The sequence below is a fragment of the Paramisgurnus dabryanus genome, chromosome 23 (genome assembly GCF_030506205.2).
Source record: "Paramisgurnus dabryanus chromosome 23, PD_genome_1.1, whole genome shotgun sequence".
Lineage (NCBI taxonomy): Eukaryota > Metazoa > Chordata > Actinopteri > Cypriniformes > Cobitidae > Paramisgurnus > Paramisgurnus dabryanus.
The window spans coordinates 3,464,058-3,486,252 of NC_133359.1; the positions used below are offsets into that span (position 1 = coordinate 3,464,058).

Sequence of the window (22,195 nt, forward strand, 5' to 3'; positions counted from 1 at the left end):
AGGAAAGGAGATGATAAAACAGTGATGTGAACAGGAGAAGAGGAAATAAATAGAGGAGAACATGAGAAGAAGTGAAACAGGAGGAGAGGATGTAAAGCTGCTTGTGTTAAACCAGGAGATGGTTGCATAACAAACTGCATGCATTAAAGCAGCAGACACACACATTGGCTATATGTTGGGGTTTAACTCTCATCATCACTATCATGAAGCTCTAGCCTTTCATCTCTCTCTCTCTCTCTTTCTCTCTCTCTCTCTGTCAACATCATCATCAGTAAACCTTTTCTCATCTCTTAGTTTACAAACCTGTCTCACTCACTCTCTCCTTACTGTTCCTTTTCTCACGCATGCTTACACACACACATATACACCTGCTCTCCTCTACATGACCTTGACTAAAGTTTTACTTCAGGCCGCTATTTCACACACTGCCATAATAATCCATCCAACTTACAAAATATCTGTAAGTCTGGAAATATACTTTCCAAAGGAGAAAAGAGATAAATGGGAAAGGCAAGGGGAGAGATGAGACATAACAAAAAGGAAAAAAACTGAAGAGAAAAGACAATAACAGATTAAAAGTAAGACATGAAGAGACAAGGCGAGATCAAAGAGAAAAGGGGAGAAAAGATGAGACAAATAGAGCAGAAGAGATGACGAGACATGAAGAGAGAAGATGAGAAGAAATGAGACGAGAAATCATGAAAGATCAAACAAGTAGAAACAAGATGAGATAAATGAGAAATAGTCAGAAGAGAAAAGATGAGATGAAAAAGTAGAAAAAGAAGAAAAGAGCGACAAGAAGAGACAAGATTAAATGAGAAGAGATGCAAGGGCAAAAATGAAGAGACAAGATGATAAAGTACAATCAGAAAAGGGAAGGGGAAAAAGTGAGATGAGACAAGACAGAGAGGAGAAGAGATGAGACAATGTGAGATTAGATGAGAAGAAAAGAGACAAGAAGTGATGAAAGATCAAACAAGAAGAGACAAGATGAGATAAATGAGAAATAGCACAAGAGAAGTCACAAGATTAAATGAGAAAAGAGACACAAGGGCCAAAATGAAGAGACAAGATTATAAGATACAATCAGAAAAGGGAAAGGGGAAAATACAGAGAGGAGAAGAGATGAGACAAAGAGAAACAAGGCCAGATGAGAAGAGAAGAGAAAAGGAGATGAAAAGAGACGACACAAGACAAAAAGAGACAAGGCCAGATGAGAAGAGACAAAAGATTAAACAAGAAGAGAAGAGAAGAGAAGAGAAGAGAAGAGAAGAGAAGAGAAGAGAAGAGAAGAGAAGAGAAGAGAAGAGAAGAGACGAGACATGGCCAGATGAAAAGAGACAAAAGCTAAAAAGAGAAGAGAAGAGAAGAGAAGAGACGAGACATGGCCAGATGAAAAGAGACAAAAGCTCAAAAGAGAAAAGAAGAGACAAGGTGAGATAAATGAGAAAAGGGGAGAAAAGATGAGACAAAAAACAGAGCAGAAGAGATGAGACATTATGAGATAAGATGAGAAGAAAAGAAACAAAAGTGATAAAAGGTCAAACAAGAAGAGACAAGATAAGATAAATGAGAAATAGCCAGAAGAGAAAAGATGAGATGAAAAGAATAAAAAAACTGAAGAAAAACAAGACGAGGAGAAAAAGACGAGATGAGAAGAGAGGAGATGAGAGAAGAGAAGGTTGTACTGACTTCCACCACTCCCTGAATGACAAACATGTCTGGATCCAACTCAAGTCTACTCCTCTTAAGTGCTGCGATGCCACTTTTAGACTGAATTAATACACTCGCTCTCAAATGGAGGGTTTATGCCAAAATGATGCTTTTAGTCTTGGAGCAAAATCAAGAGGTCATCCTAATAACACTGAACAAGAGGAACTACGTCAATATTGAATTAGGAAGACCACAGGGAAAACCATCTCACGCCACAATGCTTAGATGCATTATTTTGATTTTTCTTGCTGATTTATTATTCCTCTGTGAGACGGACCCAGAAAGAATATGACCTAAAATCTACTCGACGGCTATTTCAGGTGACCTCACACAATGCCTATATTTAGCTCCTATGGTGATACTAGCAGTATAGTGTGCGTGTTTCTGCCTACATTACATGTACATTTTGCATTTGGCAGATGCTTTTATTCAAAACAACTACAGTGCATTACAAGGTATAGGCTACATTTTATCAGCATGTGTGTTCCCTGGGATCAAACCCACAACATTTTGCACTGCAAGCAATGCTTTACCACTGAAGAGAAAACACAAACGTGGGTTGCATTATCACTTTTTATTCCACGTTTATACGAGCGTTTTTTGGGGGAAATCTGCGTGCATATGGTGATGCAAAAATGTGTGATATTCGATGTAGTATGCACTCCAGGCGGCTAGGTGGCACTGACACACAACAACACCAAGTCCACGCACCTGTGTGCGTCTGGTTTACCTCCGACAAATTGGCGCATCAACAATTAATTAATTAAGGTAATTAATGCACCTTCTCTGATCAGTAATACTAGCCGTGAATATTTCGTACAACTGCTGGAAAGACTCTTGTATATTTATCAGAGCTGCTATGGCAACTTGAAGGTCTGACGATGGTCCGACATGTTTGCGTTTTTACCCTTTAGACGGGAACACAACGGTAGAGTGTTTTTAAAATTTCCACTTTGGAGGGTGGTTTAACTTTTTTGCGTTTTTAAGCCCCAAAAAACGCAGTCGCCGTGTATACGAAAGGGACATCCGATAAAACATTTTTACGTTTTCACGTTCTCGTGTAAACAGGGCCTGAGCTGTGGTAAAGACTTACGATTATGACATTTGGCTTACGGTTAATTGCTTAATAAACTGTGTCGATTATGACGATTAATTGTCTATTTTATTGCTTTGACATTTAATTCTCATAATTTTTTTCTTTGTTTATGAAATAATTTTCAGTAGTGTTGTGATTAATTAAATTAAATCTGTCAGTAAATTTTAATACACATAACACATATTTAATAGTAATCTGATACTGTCTCGTTTATACAGGCACTGCAGCTCCCCCTTGTGTTTTAAGAGATGTGCAATCATTGCGGTCATCTGAAATCATCACGATGAGGTCAAACAATCGCGATAAGACGATTATTTAATCATTGTGACAGCCCGAGTAAAGACCAAACATTCCCATAAAAACTGTAAAGTCTGAATTCACCAACACTGCCAATACTTAACATACAGTACGAAACTAAAACGTTTAATGGAAATTAATCATAAAATCAGAATTGGGAGATTCATGATTTTACATTTCCTTTGGTGTGTAAGTGTTTATTAGTTATCGTTCCAGCGTAAATCCAGCGACGCATGCGCAATGTAGCATCATGCCCGTATGTTACCTGAAGCCTTGTATACTTTCGTCTGGCTCCACAGCGTGAGCCTCCGTTTGGGGAGGTGTTTATACTTGACGCACTGGGGTGCTGGCTTGACATCATGCTCGGCTAGATTCGCCTGGAACTCGTGTTTCTTGGGTTGCGCAAAGTTACAAAATTTGCGTGCACACCGCCAAGTGAAATGGTGTCTCGCGCACTCAAAACATGCACTACCGCCCACTCCGCGTTGACGTCATTTTTGCCGTGCACACCCTTGTGTTCGTGTGGTTGCGTCGAGTATAAACAAGGCTTAAAGCTACACTAAAGGTGGCAGTTTGATAAATGCAAGTTAATTCTTCAATTTAATCATAAAAGTTCAATATTTGTGTGCTAAAAAGGCACATAAGTTCCTGTAGACATAGCAATACACATTCTCCTTTATTTGCCAAGTAAATGAAAAGTCATCAATGTCTTCTCTCTTGCTGTATCAAAATCTCAACTAGCTTTCCTTTAGAAATGAATAATGTGTCAAATTCATGCATGATTACATGATATAACAATTTACTGCATCCTAAATTGTGAATAATTAAGCTATATATTATATGCTGAAGTAAATTTCTGGAGTGATAACAATTAAAAGAAAAAAAACGTAAACAAGAACCGCAAAGAACTGAAAACCGTGACCCTAAAACCGTGATATGAATCGAACCGTGGCCTTTGTGAACCGTGCCACCCCTAATCTAGAGCTACAAAAATTTACGGTATGTGGAAAATAATGCGTTTTTTTAACCATAAACCACACAAACACAATGTATTAAACCAAATACACAAAATAACGTTGTTTTTTAACAATGAAATAGGTGCACTTTAAGATTTCATAATGCCATTTGTACTTGTCATTTAGAAGGAATATTTTTCCGCTAATGAAAATGGACTATGATCTCTTTCTCTCTCTCTCTCTTACACAAGCAAAGTCTTTCCTCACTTGACCATGCCCAACCCTTTCCATCAGGCATCCATTTAAATTTCACCCATCCAAACAAAGTCAAGCATTAGCGAGGACTCGCAATCACTCCCTCTCAATAACACCATCTGCATTTCAACCAAACAAAAACAGGACACACCCATTCTCCTGCACATGACAGCGAGATGTAGGATGTTGGCTGTAAGACTAACATTTGAACAACCACAAAATAACAATCTGCACTTTGCCTAATGACCTTAATACTTACAGGATATAACCGTATGAGTCATCACAGTACCGTATTTTTCCCAGAATTTGATTATATATTAAATAACCAGCCTAAGTAATGCCTTTTTTAAATAAGATCATTTGATGTTCTCGTTTTAATCTAAACTTGACGGAGCAAGAGATACAATTATTCCTTAATTACAAAACTATGACAAGTCTGACATCCGAATATAAACAACTTCACAACAATACATTTAATCGGCACACACACTGACAGCGCATCAGGTAAATTCTCTATTAACAACTTTATGTTCATAACAAGCACACAAAATCTCTACCATATGACACAGTCACAGTCCTCGTTGTTTAGTATATACTGTACTGTACCTCACAGTTTTAGTATATGTGATGTACGGTAAAGTCAGAGCTCTCTCTCTCTCTCCTATTCTCAATTTCCATCTTGTCCCTTTCCATGCTAATCATTTTAATGACCGTTACATTGCTGCAAATTACATTAATGCCCACTAGTGCCATGGATTTGTCAAATGATAAATACTGCCTCAGAAGATATGATTTCACACAGTTCATCTGGAAAAAAATTGTCATTGTTGACTGAGGCATTGTGCCACTGTTTTGATTCAGTCTGACCCCGAGGTTGAAATTAGCATTAATCAATATGATTGACAGCCTTCTAATCTCTCATCTGAGCGCTGGATCTGATAGTGAGGTGTTATTAACAATCGTTTCATTAATCCAGACTTGTGTTGATGGTTTAAAAAAATCTAAAATTAAAGTCCCCCTGTAGTCAATAATTTTTTTTTTAAATCCACTTTTGAGCATCATATGTAAGTTTTTTTCTGTGACAGTAATCTCTTCATGATTTAAAGGTGGGGTGCATGATCTCTGAAAGCCAATGGTGACATTTGAAATCACCTAAACAAACACACCCCTACCCCAATAGAATCTGGACCTTCTTTTGATAGATCCACCCCACACATACGCAACCAAGCCAACGATGTTGGTTAGTAGACACGCCCCTTACTGCTGATTGGCTACAAGTGTGTTTTGGTAGTCAGCCCGACTCCAAGTGTTTTTCAAAAATCACGTAACCCACCTTTAAAATAGCTTGCATGTAACTCTACACCCTTGCCTCATTTTGTATAAATTAGTCTGTGAATATGCAAATAAGTCCCCGCCTTTACTCAGTTGTACAAGCTTGGACCATAGACATGAATATGTGAATTAGCCTTTGCCTCCACTCAACTACACCAGCTTGGATCATAGATATATATGTACATAGATGCTACATTCGGCAGTTTCAGACACATAACTTCTAAGGTTGTATTCACAATGCATTCATGGGCAGTGTGTGCTCACGTCACAGAAGTAGAGCTGAAGCAGCAGTGCTGCAATCGTTTTAGCGTCGAGTCTATTTGGTATCCATAGAATTGTGTGACGTGCCGTTGGGTTCATCCTACCTTAGCGGCAGTGGAATGGGTCTTCACTATTATGGTAATTTTTAACACATGTTGATCATCATTAAAATCTGTGTGATGTTGTAAGTTACCCTTTTTTGGCCCTTGGTTTTTTTTTTCGTTCTACGTTTGTTTTCCCATTTACCTTGGTATGTATTAGTTCAGTTATGGTTACTTTGGAAATTTGTGGTTGCGTTAAGCATGTAGTTTTATTTTACAATATTATGTTTTCCTAAGGAATTTTTCCTTATTTAAAATGTTTTGTGAATTTTTTTCGTTAATAAATAAAATAAATATTTTTTGCGCGAGGTCCTGGGTTCAAATACCGGACGAGCCCCTATATTTGTCACGACCGGCTCAAGCCATGACAAATGAGGAAGGCCACAAAAACAATTTCTTTGCAAAGAATATTTATTAACGGAAAAACACAAAACATTTTAAATTTGCCGGCTTAGGTAGGATGAACCCAACGGCACGTCACATATGCCTGATTCACTCGTTCAACCGTGTTGATGTGCCTGGTTACATTGGTGTCTTTGAAAATCTTTCTAATTTTATGGAGAAAATACTAAGCAAAGTTGTTGAATAATAAAAATTGCACATGGTTTCTCTTAAACAGGGTTCCCACACCTTAGTTAACTTCAAATTCAAGGACCTTACAAGGACTTTCCAGGTCCATTACTCTCAAATTCAAGGACTAAATGTGGGGACCGGGTGTGCCTCATAAGCCTTGAAAAGTGAAGCCTCTGGCTCTTTGATCGCCCCCTGGTGGCTGGCTGCAGTACAAGTCATAAACCCCGCCCCCTCAATTCAAACGAATGGGACTCTGCTCTAAATAAAAAAAATATTTACACTTCCAATAAAAGTTTCCGAAAGATGGTTTTGGTCCTTTCAAGTAGTTGTTATCACCCTGATATATTTTCAAGTCTTCATTATTGTGGTAAGTTTCATTTTAGCTTGTAATTTGATGCAATAGAAATGGGGCGTGGCGTTATGATTGGCGTGGTTGAATTGGTCGCGCGGGCGTTTGGGCGGAATTTGATACCAAGGCTCCGCCTCTGGCTCCACGGACGATTCCTTCTGCGCATGCCTCAGCTCCAAATTGACGTTTTTTACGTAACATGGCGGCGACCGTTGTCGAACATTTTTGGCTTCAATTCATTACATTGGTGGGAGGCGACTTCGTGTCGTCCATCTTTTTTTTACAGCCTATGGTGGGGACACATTTCAAGTGAGAGCAAGGTTACATTATGTTACCTTTTAAGATACATTGTTACAGTTCCCTTTCGAGGGAACTCGCGCTGCGTCACTGCGGTGACACTTTAGGGACGCTTCCATGGGTAAGTGTGTCTGAATGTGTATATCAAATTCAACCAATGGTGAGGTTTATTGACAAAGACAGGGTGACGTGGGAGCCAGGAAGTATATCGCTATCTGAAATATTCCCAAACACGGTGTTACAGGGACGCAGGAAGTATGGCAAGGGAGACGCAGCGTCCCGTTCCCTTCTCAGGAAACAACAGTTACACAAGTAACCCAAGATGTTTTCATGTGTCAAACACAACTATGCAAAAAACATTTTGGTTTGAATCAACATTTGTATACAGAAGATATAAGCATTTAAAGTGAACAGTTAAGCACTGTTAATAAGAATTTTTATGATATCATCCTACACTACACAGGGAATAATATGGATTTTTTTTCCAGAAAACTTTTTCGATAAAAAAGATTCAAGCGCTTTCAATGACCTGTATCTATGTATGTTTATTTTCAAAAATTTCCCAGGGCCTTGAATTATTTCCCCCAGATTCACAAACTTTTAAGGATTTCAAGGACCCATGGGAACCCTGCTTAAAGCATTTGAAAAACAGCACACAGACTTTTTACCACAGGGCGACTTTAAGTAAGAAAATGTCCTTCAAAACAGAATACTTATTACTTATTTTACTGTTACAACCAATGTTGCTGCCATCACGACAACTGCAAAGGAAAGAAACAATTGGAATTCTTAAACGTAACCTTTTCAATATTAAGGTCACTCAATTTGTTTTGAGTACCATTGAGGATGATTGTTAAGGCGCATTTTTCAGTTAAATTCAACCATGACAATGAACATCGAGGCTGTTTTGCACTTCATTCAAGGTCATGTCCACACTTCCATTTGCCAATAAAACCAATCGTGTACAAAGAATGAGACTGGCCTGCGAAGGGAATGCAAAAAATAATTTCCAAAGAATCGTAAGGAGGCACTCAAACTCGAAAACATGTGGGCGTATTCATTAGCTGCCAAATTTGCTATCTAATATTTATTAAGATGAAGAGGCTCAAATTCAGAATCAATTTCCTTTTTCTTATAACAGCGAGCTGGATCGTACACAGCTTAAAATCAATTCACCCTCTCACTTATCCCTCCTATAAAAGCTGGGTACTGGTTTCCAATTACTATCCCATGTTGTCTGAGTTCAGGTACTGTGAGTAATTTTCTAAGGAACGACGGGTCAAAGGACGTCTCTCAAAGGGCTCTGCGGCCATCTTCGGTCAAGCCTTTTAAAGGTTTTTAGAAGGTTTTATACCTCTTAAGGCTAAAAGCAACAAATCCCAGGGCAGATAATGGCCAAGCAGTTCACTGGATGATGTACAGACATAATTATGTCCATCTATCAGTAGTGTTTCAAGTTGTGAACGGGTTTTGAACAAATCTTTGACATGAACAAATTAATTTCCAGCATCAACCTCGAAGGTCAGACTGAAAATTGAATGGGAATAATTATTCAGAGTAACCTACAATAGAGAGAGAGAGAGAAAGCGAGAGAGAGACTGTACAAATACATATCGAGCAGATTCCTAAAACTAAAATTTTTAATATCTATGGACTATCTCATACTATTAAAGGAAAACACCACCGTTTTTCAATATTTTACTATGTTCTTACCTCAACTTAGATAAATTAATACATACCTATCTTTATTCAATGCGTGCACTTAATCTTTATACAGTGCGTCGTGAATGTGTTAGCATTTAGCCTAGCCCCATTCATTCCTATGGCTCCAAACAGCGATGAATTTAGAAGCCACCAAAAACTTTCATGTTACATGAGTAAGTATGATGGCACAAAATAAAACTTTTGTTTGGAGCCATAGTAATGAATGGGGCTAGGCTAAATGCTAAACAAGTGCTGTATAAAGTTTAAGTGCATGCATTGAAAAAAGATAGGTATGTATTAATTCATCTAAGTTGAGGTAAGAACAAAGTAAAATATTGAAAAACAGTCGTGTTTTCCTTAAGGCATAGTATACAGTAAGTAGGCGAATTGGGACGCAGCTAGTGACTCTAGTCATTAAAAATAATCTCTGGGGGCCCCAAAAGTGCATGGGCCCTTAGATTCGTCCTAATCCCCCCAGGGCCAACCTGACTATCTGTTATAAATCTGCATGGATCCGTAACTTGTTAGTATTTTTACATGTAAGTGCAGACATTCAGCGAGATCTGTCTATGGAGGTACAGTACAGCTAGTGACATTTTGTCATTTTTTTCCCTTTGCCTGTGTGTCTCTCCCTCTTTCAGATCAACAGGATTGCATGAATAATACATGAAGTGTCAATCATTTCTAAACATTATATCCCTCCTTTTGTGCCCCTGTAACACATTTATCATATTTACACAAACACACACACGCATACTATCATCCATGAGGGCGGTCAATGTACAATGCTACTGTAAATGTTAAATAAGAAAAAAAATTATGGCCCAAAAAGCCACAAGCCATAAATATATATGCACAAGTAGCCTACATAACCGCTGCTGTAAATGCCTGGCAAGCGAGTACATTGTAGATATTAAGCAAGTGTTTTTGCAGAAACAATCATAAAAAATACTCAAGGGGGCGAAAGATTTAACTACCTTTAAACAGGTCGACTTTAAATAAAATACTCTTCCAGATTTGTTTGAACTGTTGCTTCACTATGACAGTAAATGACCTAAAAAAACATGGCCATAGCAGTTCACATTAATGTCCCCTTTAGGGCTCATAGTGACAGTGCTGAGATTGCAATGTACACTCGAATTGTGTTATTATAAATAGTCTGACACATTTCTAAAAACAAACACGCATGAATTTAAGCTTGCTTAGCAGAAGCTTCATTCCTATAAGAAGTGTCACAGATAAGATTTTTGTAATATCTCAATTATTACTCCTAAACATCAATGAGATTAAATTGAAAATAAATGAATATTTGGTGTCTCGGATATTTCTTCTGAGAAAAAGATCCAGGATTCTCACAAATGTCTCTTCTAGACTTTTAATAGATGAGATATCAAAAATGTCATAAACTAAGCTCACGATTTGCCAAGTCTAAGTCAATATTATAAAAGATTTTAATATAAACTTAAATATTTCTCATCAAATTTACGCAATATAACAATTATAAACTTTAAATTAAAGAATTAGTCCATTTAAAAAGTCCAGATAATTTACTCATTACCATGTGATCCAAAATGTTGCTGTCTTTCTTTGTTCAGTCGAGAAGAAATTATGTTTTTTTTTTTTTTTTGAGGAAAACATTCCAGGATTTTTCTAATTTTAATGGACTTTAATGGACCCCAACACTTAACAGTTTCAATTCAGTTTAAAATTGCAGTTTCAAAGGACTCTAAATGATCCCAAACGAGGCATAAGGGTCTTGTCTAGTGAAACGATTGTCATTATTGGCAAGAAAAATTCAAAATATGCACTTTTAAACCACAACTCTCGTCTTCCTCCAGTCGCGTGACGCGCCAGCGCGACCTCAAAAAACATAATTTCTTCTAGACTGAACAAAGAAAGACATCAACATTTTGGATGACATGGTGGTGAGTAAATTATCTGGATTTTTTTTTAGAAAATGGACTAATCCTTTAATTTTACAGCTCCATGCTATTTTAGGAAAAACATCTGAGACAACGTTGATACACATCTAAGAACATCTAAGAAATCTCCTGAGCTATGAAAGAGCAACCACTGTGCAATAACATTTTCCTCAGGGTTAACAGAAGACATTTAATACCTGCAAGACTTCTGCTTTGTTCAAAGCTTCTATGAAAATCAAATCAACCTTACATGTATCTCTTTATGAGGTCATATGAGCTCAAATGTAAAAGCCGCTAAACGCCACATCAGTCAAAAAGGAGATAATGATACCTAGGCTATTATATGTTCATCAAATACATTTGCTTAAAAAATCCACTTAAACCTGGACTCATGCCATTTAGAAATAGAGTGGTTTGCATTTGATCTCCTTATTAAGTAACTAAATGTTGAGTAACAAGAATGGAAGTCAAAATATGTTTTTGACACGATTCCAGATTGTGCCTTGTGTATACAGTCTGTTCGTTGTTCGATTCTCCCGACTCAAAATGAGTTATTTCCCTCATTAATGGCCTGTTATATAACACTTATGGGGTTTTAATCAAACACAATTAATGAACGCACAGTTGCGTTCATCCATGTGACCGTACTAGCAGAAACTTACCTCATTTACCTCAATTAACTCGTAAAAATAACGACCATTCGATTAAATAACTGTAAACATTACAGAGAAATCCCTTCAGTTTAAGATCGAACTCGCGCTTCCCGCCTCCACCTTGAAAGGCGCGAAGAGTTCAGAGCCACTCAACGGCGAAATTTGACGTCACTTAAACTCTCCGCAAACACACACCTACTACAAGAGCTTTACTAACAGCTATAAAGGTAAGCCCAGACTTGTGAACCTGGTAAACAGGAAAACGACCTTAAAATTTTTCTAAACATCTGCAAATAGTTAAACTCTGGCTAAACGTCACATTAACTGATACAAAGATTGACAGGCTCAATATGTATTCATTGGGATAAATAAACTCGTGTTTTGCATATCAAAGTTTGGCAAAGAAAATATTAAAGCCTTTCTTTAAAATTCCGAGACGATTCGGTTTCCAAAATTGGTCTCGTATTAGGCTATAGTTGGGGACTCATCCGTGACCGCCTTCTCTATTCAAACCCACACAGTCGTATTCACGCCTGTTACATCCACACTGCCATTACCCCTCCTCAAACATTTGAGGCATTTTTCTTTATGTCTTTTCTTTATGTTTAGCAGCAGGTGTTGCTGGCACAGCCCGAACGCTTTTGCGCTCGTAATTCCAATCACCTCCCGTCCGTCCGGAGCCCCGGAGCTATTCATTTACCGTGGGAGGGACACCGGAGAAAATTATAGTGGACGCCCCGTGAATTTACGGGGAATCACGCTTCGGAAACACGTGGGAGAAATAACATAAATAACAGCCACCAGCAAGGCGCCCACGTAATATCATAAGGATGCGCGAGGATTGCTATAATGTCGCGGTGATGTTGCGCGTAACTGAGAAGAGACGCAGTGTCTAGCCACGATTTGAAATGCTATGACCTTGTGATTTAGTCATATGTCCTTTATCAAGCCTCTCGGTGTCAGGGTATATCAAGGACAAATGCATCAAAGAAGCGCGCATCGGGCACAACAAGTACTTCTGAAGCGATGCTTTTCATTATGCAATAACAAAGACCTTCAATGCAAGTGCACGGGACCTCAAATCAAAGTTTTTTTTTCTCCTATCAAATGTGCAACAACGCAGCATTGCCACGCGAATGCCCGTTGGCAATGCAAGGAGCGCGTAACAATGTAAAACAGTCAGCGCGTGCCTATGTATAAAGCACGGGGGGCAAGGGGGCGATGACCCCGTGACAGCAAACAACTGTTTGATCGTGCCAACTACACCATCCCAAAACCCTCTCGTGCCACCCCGCCGGACCAGCCAGCGCGTGCCAGCACCTCTCCATACGAAGATACTCCAACAAGTTTTTTGTAAAAAGAAATAAATCACTCACCTTTGCTGTAGTAGCCCTCCTCCCTGTTCAGATACATGGCTGCAAACTGATGATGTTCTCCTGGTTGGATAGGCTGACGTGATCTCAGTGGTTATTGTTACTCCGCCGGGTAAACTCTTGCGGTTCCGTAAGTGTTTATTATGTCGTTGCTCGGCGGAGAGTCCTACTAGAATTACGCGCGAGCAGGTTGTCTGCACATCTACTTTCTCTCCCTCCACACACACACACACGCGCGCGCAACCGCGCGGTGACGTGCTTTGAGACATTGCCCCACGGGTGGGGTGGGTGGGCTGGGGTATAGAAAGCACTGGAGCTGTTATGGTGTGTATACTGTATGCATGCACATATAACATGCTTTGACAATGCAAAACATTCATGCCAAATAAAACTTATAAATTCACCATGCATGCTTGTGTGGCTTGCACAGTGACAGATTTGCTCTTGGGAGAGAGCGTCGTGGATGTGTGCCTTTAAAACAAGATTGTTTCTCTCCTTTGAGTCTTGAAGATGCACCTGGTACCCACTCGAGTAAGTGACACACTAGCTGAAGGTGTGCTTGTTGCATAACATTCTATTTGTGCACCCGTGGCGCAGATGAGACTCCGCAGGTGGGGTTGGTCGGTCACTATCCCGATGGGGAAGGAGTCCGTGTTCTCAGCGGGTTGCACCTGCCCCGCCTTATCGACCCGGTTCTCACGCACAGGTAGCGGTGGGTATCGTGAAGAGGAAAGTAACTAGAGAAGAAAGAGCGAATGAAGACCTACAATAAACAGCATCTCCCCGTCCCACGGACTCATTGCGCACGCCGCTCACGCCTCTAAAAAACTGATGAATTGCATGTCAATGTGGCGGCGTCTAGCGGTGTAATTGCGCCATTACAACAACAATACACCTGCAGTTAAGAGACAAAGACGGCCAAACTTTACTGTTGTGTCATCATTAACTCACCGTAATGTCAGTCCGAAACCATATCATTTTTTATTTGTAAATTTTTTATCCTGACATAATGTTATCTGTACAGTAAAACGTCCAATGAAATTGGGCTCACGATTGTGAAAAATGGGATCATAAAAGTATTAATTCGACACGTGTGCTATATTTACAGTACAGTAAGAAAGCTTTTTGTGAAGAAGAGACGAAATTTAAAGTGATACGTATTGAAAATCATAGCCTACCTGTTCTTGACGGTTTCATCGGACGCACGTGCGTTGTGGCCGTGGAAGGAACTTAACTTCCGGTCTCTGTTTGTTTATTAAAAGAGTCATAAAATGAGATTTTTTAAAGATGTAAAATAAATCTGTGGTGTTCCCACACTGTAAAAAATGATTTTCAAGAAAAAAAAATCTTACTTATTTTGTCTTGTTTTCAGTAAAAATATCTAAACATTCTTAAATAATATGCTTTTTCTTGATGAGCAAAATGTCCCAAGAAAATAAGTCTAGTTTTTAGACAAAAAATATCAAATTAAAGTGATTTTGTGCATAAAAGAAGCGAAAAAAATCTGCCAATGGGGTAAGCAAAAAATCTTGAACATTTTTCTTAAACACTAAATTCAAGAAAAATGTGCTAACCCAATTGGCAGATTTTTTTGTTGCTTGTTTTATGCAGAAAATAACTTAAATTTAATATTTTTGGTCTAAAAACTAGACTTATTTTCCTGGGTCGTTTTGCTCATCAAGAAAAAGCACCTTCATTTAAGAATTTTAAGATATGTTTACTGAAAACAAGACAAAAATACTAAGAATTTTTTTCTTGAAAAATTATTTTTGCAGTGTGGGGCCCCAATTATAGCACTTAAACATGAAAAAAGTTGGTTTTTCACGTTATGACCCCTTTAATGGTCTGACTAGTGGCTAAACTGATCTCTGTAACAAATACCTTGTTGAAAATAACAAATGTTTTTGTTTCGAGGGGAGAAGGCAATCATGAATCACCATGTGGAGGTTTGGCAGCCGATTTGTAGTTAATATTGTATACATTATATCGTACACATTTTACACAGTAACGTTAGCTATGATATATGAACTAAGGTAATGTACTTGTTGTTTACCAGAAGTTACATTTGTTTCACGAAAGCCATTTTTTTATGGTGTTACTGCTAAAACCATCTATAGGATGGAGACGCTTGCTGTGTTGACGTCATAATATACTGACATTTAAAAAAATCTTCATTATTTTGTTCTGAATGCGTATTCACTAATTCTTATTTTGTATTATTAAACAAAACTGTACGACTTTTCAAGTCAGGTGTCCTGTTGCATTGCACACCTGCCCAAACTGCTATTGGTCGAGGACTCTATCCATGTGCATTCCCTTTGTATTTTATGTAATGCACTGTAAAGGTAAATGTTTAATATTGGTGCATCTTAATTTAGTTGTAGTCATAGATATGTGTAACCTTGTGGGCTTTAATGTAAAGCTAATGACACCCAGCAGAGATGCTGTTCAATCAAATGATGACTTATTAAATAGAGATGCTCATTTTATACTAAACATATTACGTTGTTCATTATTTTAACTTAATGACCGTCCAAACGTCCCCAAACACCAGCTGGCGTCATTTAGTTGGCAGTCCTGTGGTTGTTCAGATATATAACGTCTCTGGGTACCAATGTAAAGGTCAGAGATTGATGCCAGCGGTTTGTTTAGTCAAATTAAACGCATTTAATTTGTCTCACATATGGTTCGTGAGTTTCGATTTAGGCAAACAGGATTTATTTATATAGGGTACTGGCCAGGCCGAGGAAAGATTTACTATCCGAACACAGCGGGATGTACAGTAGATAATAAACTCTTATATAACCTTTACCATTATCTGTTACGTCTTTAACAAACTGCCATAAGGGTGACTTGATGCTCGATGAACTGTGTCTGGATGGCTTTGTGCTGCTTTTAGTATGACATTGTCATTTGTGCACATACACGAAAAAGTGTGTGCGTCATTCATAGTCTTGATGATAAATTACTGTACTGTTTTTAAGTAGTTATTTAATTTAAAACACAATATTTACAATAAAGAACAAATCCAGTTTCAAGTAAAATCACACATCAACACCTTTATTGTTCAATAAATATTATTTAATAAAGAAGGACATGACATTATGAATGTACTGTGCTGTAACTGTTGTGTATTGTAATGTAAACTCGGCATCTTTCAGCAGGTGTATGTGTGGAGGAAGCCACGCCTCCTCCCAGTAATTACCCACAATTCATTATTCTCCTCCATTCATTATCTCCTGCCAAAGTCAGCGTTTATATGAAGTGCATTAGGAATCTGTGACACTTACACACAGACCTAAGTCAGAAAAACTCAGTATGAAGATTAATGGTTTATTGTGTACAATGGGAATTTAATTGTACCCCCAGGCAAAGCATTTATGCTATCAAGTGAGTGTCGAGTCTGTATATTTTTACGTAACGTTATTAAGCAATATGAAGTGGCAGGTTTTTACATGCAATATGTATTATAATGATGCCCGTGTGAAGCGTCTGGCCGTTAATGACTTGGAATTGGAGGTGTTATACACGAGACTCATTACGGTAATTTTGCATGGTGCTGTAATGCGTCTGGTACCTTTGTTGTGCTGTAGATGATCATCTTATAAATCAAAGGTTATTATGGAATTACATGAGAAAGCTGTGAGGGGATCTTCTCTGTGTAAAGACACCTACAGTGTGTTAGGGTGGGTGTTTAGTGTGGGTGCTCGCTAAAGTGATCTTTAGCACTCATATCATCACTGAATTGTTCTGTATGCCTTTGCACCAAAGTTACGCACTATGTGGTGGTTTTTCGGACAAGGCTTGCCCTAGTCCTAGATTAAAATGCATGTTTGACTCGGCTTTATTTAAAGACACCTTGCAATGACATTTCTAAACATACTGTAGGCTACAGGCCAAAAGTTTGGACACACTTGACTAAAATGTTAACTATGATCTTAAAAATCATTTAAGCTAAAGCTGTATGGTTAAATGCTTAAAATTACTTTTGTAGTAACAGATTAATTTTATTTTAAAATATTATTTTTGAAATAGATGACTTACACTGAATATTGAAGAAAAAGCAGCCAATAAGAGCATGGATTATATATGAACTCCTTCTATATATATAATTCATCCTTCATTAAAAATGTAAGAAGCTTCTTAAAAAAACGCATACGGTTCAACTAGGGACGCTAAACAATTAATCGTGATTAATCGTTAGCAGAATAAAAGTTTTTGTTTACATCACATATGTGTGTAAACTGTGTATAATAAATATGTATATATATAAATATGAACACATTCATGTGTAATTTTAAGAAAAAAAAATGTATATATTAAGTATTTATATATAATATAAATTATACATAAATATACAAATGTAAACATTTCTAAAACATATACATGCATGTGTGTACATTTTATTTATACAAAGTTATTATACACAGTTCACACACATATATGATGTAAACAAAAACTTTAATCCTGCTAACGATTAATCGCGATTAATTGTTAAGCATCCCTAGGTTCAACAATTTCTAGGCAAAGGGTGACTGCACTTCAAAAAATAAAAGTTTTGGTTTATTTTGGATGCTTTAAGTCACCAACATAATTTCCAAAGTTGCATTTGTGTTATGCCATAGTTTGGATGAGTTTATTATTATTATGTTATATGGAATAATGTATAAATAAAGAACGAGTGAGTGTGTCCAAACTTTTGGCCTGTACTGTATATTAAAGTGCACCTGTTTCATTACTAAAAACAACGTTATATTGTTAAAAAAGTAAAACAATTCTTTGTTTGAGTACATTATGGTGAACTCTATCTGTAGGTCACTATTCAAACGAACATCGTGACATTTGCTCCAAGATGTCATCAGATTATACCCAAACTTGTTATCAATGAATAAAAGGTGTATATGCTGTCAAACAAATGGTGAAAAATTGTGTCTCATTCACTAAGCATGCATACGCACAAATATGTTTGTAAAATGTGCGTACAGCACAAATTTACAAATAATGATTCAACAACAATGATTCGTACAAAGAATTATTTTAAACATAAGAAAAATAAAAAATGCATTCGTTTGGCAAATCAACATACAGTATATATAACTGTGACCCTGGGCCACAAAAGGGGCAATTTTTGAAAAAGAGATTACAATGGATTATAATTATAATTTATGGATTATAATGATCAATTACATTATTATATCCATAAACTATTTTAAAATCTGGAATTTGAGCATGCAAAAAAATCTAAATCTTGAGAAAATCACCTTTAAAGTTGTACAAATGAACTCTTTATCAACTCATATTACTAAATACACTCACCTAAAGGATTATTAGGAACACTTGTTCAATTTCACATTAATGCACTTATCTAATCAACCAATCACATGGCAGTTGCTTCAATGCATTTAGGGGTGTGGTCCTAGTCAAGACAATCTCTTGAACTCCAAATTGAATGTCTGAATGGGAAAGAAAGGTGATTTAAGCTATTTTGAGCGCATCATGGTTGTTTGTGCAAGATGGGCTGATCTGAGTATTTCACAATCTGCTCAGTTACTGGGATTTCTACGCACAACCATTTCTAGGGTTTACAAAGAATTGTGTGAAAATGGAAAAACATCCAGTATGCGGCAGTCCTGTGGGCGAAAATGCGTTGTTGATGCTAGAGGTCAGAGGAGAAAGGGCCGACTGATTCAAGCTGATAGAAGAGCAACTTTGACTGAAATAACCACTCGCTATAACCGAGGTATGCAGCAAAGCATTTGTGAAGCCACAACACGCACAGCACGGTTGTTGGGTAATTGCGGTAGATAGTTTACCCATGCCACTTATGACTGTTTTTTTGGTCCAGGGTCACAAATTAGTTCCTCAGAGGTACATATTGATACCAAACATATTAGGACCATTTTAAAGAGTGCTGCCCCAGTGACAGCTTGAGACCATTTTTGAAAAAAATCATCTGACAGGGTACCAAAAACTAAGAAAATATAAATGTTTTATACATACACACAAGTAAATGTAATAATGGTGTTTATGTGTTTGGTTTCTAGGACTGATCTTTAAAGGCAGTCCATCACATCTGCCTCATTGTCTCTCTATAAATATCTCTGTCTTCTGCACTAAGAAAACTTGATTCCCATTGATTTAGTGGCCTATATACACATTACCACTCTCTCTCTCTCTCTCTCTCTCTCTGTCTGAGGATTGTGGGTAGCGGGAAGAGTGTTGCTGGAGCACGCGTGTGAAACTTTGTTTCCTTTCTCTTTCAAACTTTCATTGTTTATACTGATTTAACGTAAAGACTGTTAAAGTATTAACACGCAGACTGCGCTTAGCGCAGGGTTGCGAGCAAGAATGGAGTCAAACGACGCATTTTCGCGTCTAACTCTCAAACACGGATTCAAGTGCATGCCAGAGGAGAACATGAACATTGAAGACGTACTAGTAGCCGTCAGTCAGAAGGTTGGTGGTTTAAATATTAAGTCAGCTGCTAGGATGAACAAAGCACTTGTTGTTTTTCTTACTGAGGTTGATATGGTTGATGAATTAATCGAGACAGGGCTTGAGGTAAACAATATGTTTTTACAACTACTGCCGTTGTCAAGTCCCTCCAAAAAAGTAGTTCTTTCTAATGTACCGCCATTCATAAAAGATGAAACCTTGAAAGGAATACTTGAACGTTACGGTAAAGTAACTGCGCCGATCAGGATGATCCCTTTAGGGCTCAAAAATCCCGACATAAAGCATATCATGTCTTTCCGACGATTCACGTATTTAATTCCGAACGCACAACATGACCTGCTTGACCTAGCGATAAAAATATCAATTGAAGGTAAAGATTATACAATCTTTATCAGCTCGGAACAAATGCGGTGTTTTGTGTGTGGTGAACATGGTCATGTTAGGCAGACGTGCCCAAGATCTGCTGCTAACAATGCAGAAGAGGGCAGCTCTAATACGCGCAGAGAGACAAACGCAGAACCACAAAACCGAGAGGAAAACGTAAACAACGATAAACAACCAGAACAGAGAGCTGACATTTCTGATGCAAGTCAATCAGAAAATGCACGTTCTCAGTCTAAAAGTAAGGAAAATACGTGCTTAGTGCAGAAAAACACAGATGAAAGTGATGTGACAAAGGGAAATGAAACTGAAGAAGAGAAATGTAGTCAGTGGTCAAGTGTAAGTACAGATGCTACTATTCAGTCAGAAAATGATTCAGAAAATGAATGTGAAAGTGAAGAGAGTTTTTTTGACATGGAAGACACTGATTCTCAAGCAGGATCTTTAGAAATGAGTGATACAAACTCCAGATTATATTCTGTAAAGCAAATAAGTGTTTTCCTTGACAAAACCAAAGGAACCAGAAATCCCCAGATTGAAATGTTTTTTCCAGACTTGAAAAGCTTTCTTGCCTCTTCTAAATATATAATGACAAATGCAACCCTGGAAGAATTCAATAGACAGAAACGATATCGTCTTAGGAAAATAATTACTAAAGTAAAAAAGATGACTCAACGTAGCAATAAAAAAGTTTAATGGGTTAGGATAAATGTATAAGGCTTGCAATATGTTACTCAGCAGCATTAAAATCTCCCTTTTAATAGTTATGGCATCCTTAAGCATTGGATCTCTAAATGTTAACGGATGCCGTAGTGCAGGGAAAAGGTTTGCTCTCTTTAATTTTTTAACTTTAAAGAAGACAGGTGTAACTTTTTTGCAGGAAACGCACACCGATAACTATAACCAGATAGAATGGCTTAGTGAGTGGAAAGGCCAAGTTTTTCTCAGCCACGGTTCAAATGTTAGTGCCGGTGTAGCTATCCTGATATCTGCTAATCTACAAGGAAAGTTTTTAAATATGATAGATATTATACCTGGTAGAATGCAACAAGTAGATATTGTATTGCAAGGTTTATTTTTTTCATTCATTAATGTTTATGCCCCTAACGTTGGATCTGACAGAATTGAATACTTTAGTAAATTACAAGAAGTGATAAATGGAATTCCTCAAGATAGAGTAATAGTTGTAGCTGGTGATTTTAATTGTACTATAGACTACACAGTTGACAGGAATCATGATGAGCCTCATCCAAAATCATCAGAAGTGCTTAAAAATGTTCTAATATATCATGCACTTGTTGATGTGTGGAGAGAATCCTTTCCTAAAGAAAAACAATATTCATGGTTAAAGATGGGTTCAAAAATGACATCTGGAGCTAGGTTAGATAGAATTTATGTTCAAAAATCTAAAAAACAGCGTTTTCTTAATAGCAGTATTAGTCCCACTCCCCTATCTGACCATCACTATATATCTGTCACAGTCACAACATTAAACACGTATAATAAATCTTACTGGCATTTTAATAATAGACTGTTAAAAGATCACACTTTTGAGCACTCTTTTACTATTTTCTGGAGAGCGTGGAGAGAGAGAATGTCACAGTTTAAATCCCTAAGCCAGTGGTGGGACATCGGAAAAACCCAGATTAAGACTTTCTGCCAACAGTATACAAAAAATAATACAAATGAAACTAAAAAGAAGATACAACTTTTGGAAGAAGAAATTTTAAAGCTGAGTGGCTCCATAAGTGGGAAAGATGAAAAAAGTGAAGATTTACTTGAACATAATAAATTTCTCTTAAAAAATTTGTATGAAGAAAGAGACCAAGGAGCAATAGTTCGAGCAAGAATCACTCAACTTCATAATATGGACACTTCCACAGCATTCTTTTTTGCTTTGGAAAAGAAATTTCGAGAGAGAAAATCAATCGATCATCTTAAACTACCTGATGGGAGAGAAACAACAGATAAAAAGGAGATTATTTCACAAGCCTTGACTTTTTATGAAAAGCTTTATAGCGCTCAGTTTTGTGATCCTAAAGCTGTGGAACACATTCTTAATGATGTTCCTAAATTAAATGATGATAAAAAGGAAAAACTAGAACTTTCGCTTTCGTTTGGAGAATTGAGCACAGCTTGTGAACAACAATCTGCTGGACGATCCCCAGGATTAGATGGTCTAACATCTGAATTTTACAAAGCTTTTTGGTCACTTATTGGACCAGATCTATATTCTGTATTTAATGAAAGTGAAAAATTGAAAGTTTTGCCTCTTAGCTGCAGAAGAGCTGTAATAACTCTATTACCCAAAAAGGGCGATTTATCTTCTTTAAAGAACTGGCGCCCAGTTTCACTTTTAAATACAGACTACAAAATTCTCTCGAAGGCATTAACGAATCGCCTTAAAGAATGCTTGGCAACCATAGTCCATGAAGATCAATCATACTGTGTCCCAAAACGCTCCATCTTTGATAAC

General features: G+C 37.4%; 1 protein-coding gene across 1 annotated transcript in view; it reads right to left on the reverse strand.

The window, feature by feature from the left end:
* Positions 1 to 13,750, reverse strand: part of LOC135768256 (synaptotagmin-7-like) — a 74,781-nt gene extending 61,031 nt beyond the window's left edge. Inside the window, exon 1 of the mRNA XM_065277489.1 lies at positions 12,886 to 13,750. Within this exon, the coding sequence (XP_065133561.1) occupies positions 12,886 to 12,922 (37 nt within the window). The 5' untranslated portion in view covers positions 12,923 to 13,750. The remainder of the gene's footprint in view (positions 1 to 12,885) is intronic.
* Positions 13,751 to 22,195: the final 8,445 nt, after the last annotated feature.